The sequence below is a fragment of the Atta cephalotes genome, assembly GCF_000143395.1.
Source record: "Atta cephalotes unplaced genomic scaffold scaffold00021, whole genome shotgun sequence".
NCBI lineage: Eukaryota > Metazoa > Arthropoda > Insecta > Hymenoptera > Formicidae > Atta > Atta cephalotes.
Window position 1 is genome coordinate 301,717 of NW_012130085.1, and position 6,519 is coordinate 308,235.

The 6,519-nt window shown below is 29.4% G+C and overlaps 1 protein-coding gene across 1 annotated transcript; it reads left to right on the forward strand.

Annotated features, from left to right (window-relative positions):
- Positions 1–3,033: 3,033 nt before the first annotated feature.
- On the forward strand, positions 3,034–4,374 carry LOC105619321 (syntaxin-17). The gene is made up of 5 exons (XM_012200843.1): positions 3,034–3,165; positions 3,234–3,429; positions 3,516–3,736; positions 3,888–4,104; positions 4,226–4,374. The coding sequence occupies exons 1-5, from the start codon at positions 3,034–3,036 to the stop codon at positions 4,372–4,374; spliced, it is 915 nt and encodes a 304-aa protein (XP_012056233.1).
- The last annotated feature ends 2,145 nt before the right edge of the window (positions 4,375–6,519 follow it).

Here is a 6,519-nt window from a genome sequence, read left to right on the forward strand (position 1 = left end):
CATATTTTATTTGTCATATTCATTGTATGTTACATTTAACTCCTATTTCTAATTTTTTATATTTAAATTTATATAGTACAAAATTTTATAATAAATATTGCAGTAATGTTGTAACGCAATATTGCTGCATTATTACAATGTTTCTGCAATAATACTGCAAGTATGTATTCCTCCATTGTGCGCAAAATTGCATATATATTATGTTGTAATATTGCTGCAATATTACGTATCAATATTTTTAAAACGAACATTTTATGTTGCTGTAATATTTTTGCAATATTGCTGAAATATTTCTGTGCTGTACGAGATATATGGACATATTTTATATATAATTATATATATGAAACATTTTTTCCGGGATATTATTTGCTTGGTATCATTACGTTTCTTAATATCTTTTAAATAATTTTTTTACAATATGTTTATTTTTATGAAAGTTATAAAAAAATCTAATTGAATTGAGTATATGTACTAGATATTATATCTAATGAATATTATTTCCAGTGTAGCAAAATTAAGAAAAAGGACGCAGAAAGAAAATTAATGTCAGTTTTAAGCATATTTTGACTGGAAGATAAGGACGAATACATACAAAGCAACTCTGCGAAATCCAGTCCCCAATTCGCACATATATACGTACTTGAATTAATTCGTCTGTTCGACAGGCCGGCCGACACTTTTAATACCCGATTGCACAATGCGCGGTGTAGCGAGAAAACGATATATAAAGGTGCATGCGACGATTAACTAATTATGTTATTGACGGAATGTGTCAAATGCACGATTTCGAGCCAATAGACGTACAACAATGTTTGGCACAAATGGTGGCAGCGATTTATTCGCGTTACTTGTCTCACGTGCCGATTGACCACTTTTAGGACGATCTTTATTCGATACTTTATTCGGCACTTTAATCAACACTCCCGACATTTATTCGTATGCGAGACTACTTTTTCATGCGGAAATCACGGAAACTCGCGTGCCAACAATAACGCGAAATAATGGCGACGATAACTTTGGCCGCGGCCGCGCATGCACAGCTCATCGCTTTTCGGCGCGCTCGTTAGGCTGCGTTCGAAAACTATTCGCCTGAGTACCTAATACGTCCCCAAGCAGAAACAAGTGACGATAATGTGACATTGAAATTGGACATTATGACTTTTAATGATTATTTTAAAGTCATTTTGACATCATTTTGATATCATAATGATTTATTGGGTTATTCTATTTTTAATATTTTTATCGTTCATTCCTAGTGAGAAATGACAATGAAATCGATTCAATGTCAATTCCATTTCTTATTGGATTAGACATGAAATAAGGATAAAATAATACATTTCGAGAACTCGGATGAAATTTTCGAATGCAGTCTTATTTCTAGTTTTCAGACATATGTTATGTATGCATGATAATATATGCATATGGTTGATATTCATTGTCAGTTTTGTTTGAAAATCCTCTTAAGTAATGCCTCACGATACTAATATGTCTTTGATTGATTTATGACATTTGATAAACTTAAATATAATACAAGCCTATGAATACTGACTATGAATACTGGCCTAATCACAGTTAATATGAAAAAAATAATGAATTATGATTAATTAATTTCTTACGACTCTTTGTCTTGCGACCCTATATTGTAGAACAGACATTAGGGGACCAACGCACTTTCTGTAACTGTAAGAATTAACCAATCACAATCCAGAATTGTTAAAAATCTTCGGTAATAAGCTCTTGACTAATTCTTACGGCTACTATTAAAGAAAGTGTGTGCGGTAGCCTTTAGCATAAAGATTATGGCATCAGAATTAATCGCAATTAGTGATTGTCCTTTTTGTATCGTTACAACTCGTTTTTCAGGACGTTTGGTGAAATGTCACATCGCCTGACGTTCCATTTCGCGATCATTTGCACAAAAGCGCACTTTTGACGAGCAGTAAACGCGAAATATGCGCGTTCATTGAGGCAATATTTCTCCTGTATTTTACGAACAAAGTCTGCTCTAGGCGCAATAATTCGTGTTGGAATTCGTGATAAAATTCTATTTATAGTTTTATTAGCCGTGTAATAAACGAAAAATGAGTTAAAGAGGGCTAAAATATAAAATACTCATATATGAAATATTATATTAATAACACGCAAACTTGATAAATGATGAAATTATTTATTACAAAAATTACGAATTGTATCTCAAAATGTGATAAAATTAAAGATTGTCTGAAATTGATATTAAAATGCAATATTAAATATAATTATAATATGACATAAACAAAATATGAGGGATATGTGGAAATTAATAAAGATACAAGGCTAATATAAAGGGACTCGTTCTTATATTGTAGGACAGAATTCAATTAAGTGCATTAAACGTCTCATTAAAAATAAGAGTTCATATAATGATCGAAAAATAAATAAATATAATATTTACAGGCATTATAAATCAAAATAAAATGCTTTAGAAATAATTTCTTTTTCCGAACATCTTTAATTAATTCTTTTCTGTATAATAAAATATATATAGTTTCAATATAATTAAATACTATATTAGAACAATTAGTAAAAATATTACATTGATAAAAAAATATTTTATCGAGAGATTTCTTGTTTTATTAATACAAAGACTTTATTTAAACTGTATTGAAAGAGAAACGGGTAGAAAGATACATTATCTGTCATCTTACAGTGTTATGTTAAACCTTTAGTCACTTAGTACAAATTTACTACTACAGATGGGGAGAGAATCGGTCTTTTTTTGACAGTGCACGCGATCAACAGTAATAACAGCTGATCATTTATTTTGGATGGAGACAGGGTACGTGTGCATTTGGCAAAATAATAAGACGTAGTTACCAAATCATTATCGTATTTCTCAATGTTTTTGTCGTGAGGAATTTTCATTATAAGAACTACAAAAGGACTGGAATCAAAAGAGTAAACTTTGACACTGTGGAACAAAAGAGATACAAAAAATAAAGAGATATAAAAAAATATATAACATCGTAACTGAATAGAGAAAACGTCGCCAGAAGCATGTCGGCCTCATTGGAGAATCTTACGATTAAGCAGCCTATTAGACGTCTGGAAATCCAGATCAATAATTTCAATGTTGCTATTCCACATCATGTAAATTTGTTAAAGCGACACAAGAACAATATTAAGAAGGTAAACATGCAGTTTTACATATCCTATATTTTTAAAGTTTTTAATACGAGCAATTGAAATCTTTGCAGTATCAAGATCAGCATGATTGGGAGCAAATACGGAAGGAGCATGTAAATGTCTCTCGGATCGTCAAGCAATTGAAAGAGTTGTTGTATCAGATGGATACTCTTAGAGCACAGGTCCTCGATATTGACATTAATAAATTTGACAAATTGACAACAAATGCACGGTCAAGCATCATGAGTGCGATTGAAGAATATCTAGGTAAAAAACATAATAGAACATACTCTTTTCATAATCATCAATAAAATTCTAAGAAATTAATGTGGACACAAATGTGTTATTTACAGAAATGGAACTGAAGTTTTCAATATCACCACCTATATCACCTACAAACAAAGAGGTCCAGCCAGATGAAATCGAACATCCACTTGACAACAGAAGTATTCAGCTGCAAGCAGAACAGGAAAATTTGCAGCGTCAACAGACATGTCTGCATGTCTGGAATCGTTTGCAGGGGGATATACAACAGTTGCACGAACTTTTTACCGAATTTAACAAAGTTGTACATGTGAGTATAATTCCACTTTGTGTTACATGATATGTTTTAAAAAGATAATTAAATAAAAAGTAGTTCCTAAATTTTTCGGGCATTAGCACATGGGAAGGAAAAACAGATTGTTAGTTTTTATTATTTAAATGCATATTTTGTAATCTTATAGGACCAGAAGGAAATGGTAGATAATATGGAAGATAATATTGAAGAAACTCAAATAAATGTGAACGAAGGAGCAAAGTACCTGCAAAAAGCTTCCGCATATAAAGTTGCTGCATATCCCCTAGCAGGCGCTATGATAGGCACATGTATTGGAGGACCAATAGGTTTAATAGCTGGACTGAAAATTGGAGGTCTTGCTGCTGTAGGTTGTGGCATTTTAGGTAAGTTATAACTTATAATTTATATGAAATTATAAAATTGGATATTGAAGTAAGTATATTAATAATTATATAAGAGATAACGGTATAAGAAATAAAGAGGTGAGCAATTATTCGTCTTTAGGTTTCACAGGAGGATCATTATTAAAAAAGAAACAAATAGAATCGCGAAAACAAGAACCAGGTTTAAATAATTCGACAATAGATCTCACAAGTGTTAAGAAATCTGCTTCTTGTCCTGACGATTTAAAACAAGATAAAAAACATTTGTGACAAACAATGACTTTTTCGGCATGTGATATCAATTTTAAACATAAAACAAAATGCACTGTTATATAATTGCAAATTGCTAAGATATTTATACATTTTTTATTTTTTGTTGACATATTTTTTGTACATATTTAAAATGCTATGAGTTTTATAAAGTTATGTAGTTTTAAAAATTCTATGAAGGGGGAGATTTTTTAATTTTTATTACGTAGTGTTTATAACGTTCTATGCTTAAAGAAACAATGGCTAATCGTGTTCGAACTGTAAATTTTTAAAAATATATGTAATCTATTTATAGTTTACTAATAAATATTATCAAGATGATTGTACTTTTTCATAGAACTTAAATATATGCAGGCTTAAAAATTAGGTTAAACACAAGAGAATATCTCTTTTATAAAATAATGACTTTTACATACGCCTTTCGCGTGCCTTGTAACTGCTTCAAATCATTAAAATATTTAGCACATATACTTATTAAACATTGCAGCCGCTTATAATTACTTTTCTCGAATTAATAAAAATAAACTTTATATATTTTGCATTTCAATGTAAATCAAGAATCTTAGAAGATATTGTTTTTCAATTAAGAAGACATTTCAATTAAGGAATTCAACAATTCAATTAAGCATGTTACATAAGATATAAAAATGTCTTGCATTGATCATACTACAAGTAAATTATTAAATTATTTGTAGCAATTTTACTACGTGCAAAAACTAGATAAATGCCAAAATGGCAATTGTAATAATCATTCGAAACATATGAAACATCAAAATATTTATTCCGGCAAATAATTACATACTGGAAATGGTAGACATATGTGGTAGATAATACGGTGTGATAACGTTCACAAAAACATTTGAGTTCTCTACAAAAGGCACCCAATACAGTATATTTAGCAAGTAATAAAATACATCGGTGTTAGACACAGTACAATACTGAAATAATTGTGTGTTATTAAATGTAATATATACATGTCATTTATAATGGAAATACTTAATTTAGAGAGACTAAAATGTTCTACTTAAAAAAATATTAATAAATATCTAAGAAAGTGTAATATTAAGTGACTATCGGCATATTTTCTTATAAGGTACTATCTTGTTATTATTGTTACTCCAACATCCCTAATTCAAAAGCAATACCAAACACGCATTCACAGACATGTGGAAAATAGAGACATTGTTTACTTTCTTTCGTTTAGTTTTACTTTCGAAGCTTGGGATGCTCAGCCAGGTGCACCGATGTACCTATGGTATGGCATATTAACGCTATAATTTAAATTCAGGTAAATACAAATAATTACGTTTGATTGAAAATCATTATAAATTGTGATTAAATTTGTAATAAAATAGGGTGCATCGGACTGTGCCAAATTCTTTGTAATACTCTATGATCTACATCTACACTTCTAAATACTTGCGATTTTTGTCCTTAAAACAAGATATGAAATAAACAGTTTGGTCATTATCCATAAGGTACTTACAGTACCTTGACAGACCTTGGCAATAAAGATGGCGAAATAATCGACTTATTTGGAAGCAAATGTAACAATGCAGAATCACATATTGGCAAACAGCTATTATTTCATTCATATGTATTCTATGTGTTAAAGACTGTTTAAAGATTCATGAAATTGATCTTAATTTTTCCATTCTTCAAATATTTTTAAAATTGCTTAATATTGCAAATTTTACAGTTTTTTAACAGTAATATTTTAATATATAATTATTATATCTACAATAAATATTTTCGGTTAGCTGTTAAGTAAGAAGATATGAGCGATTCTGCATAGTCGAAACAATTGATTTATAAAAGAAAATAAAACATAGTGTGGATTGTCTTAAGGCAAGCTTACCATTTTAATTGATCCTAAGCTATTCCAAAACATTTATCCACACATGTATATAAAAACAAATTTATTTCTTAAACATAATAGTATTTCATAAAAAAAAATTTGGCTTTCGAGTACAGGCCAGAATTAGATTTACATCTACGACGGATGATAAAAGGTTTTACAAATGACTCTGACATAAAAAGAATATAATATTAATATATATATTATATATATATATATATATATATATATATATATATATATATTATATTATTATATAGTAATAATATAATAATATTAGTTAGTTA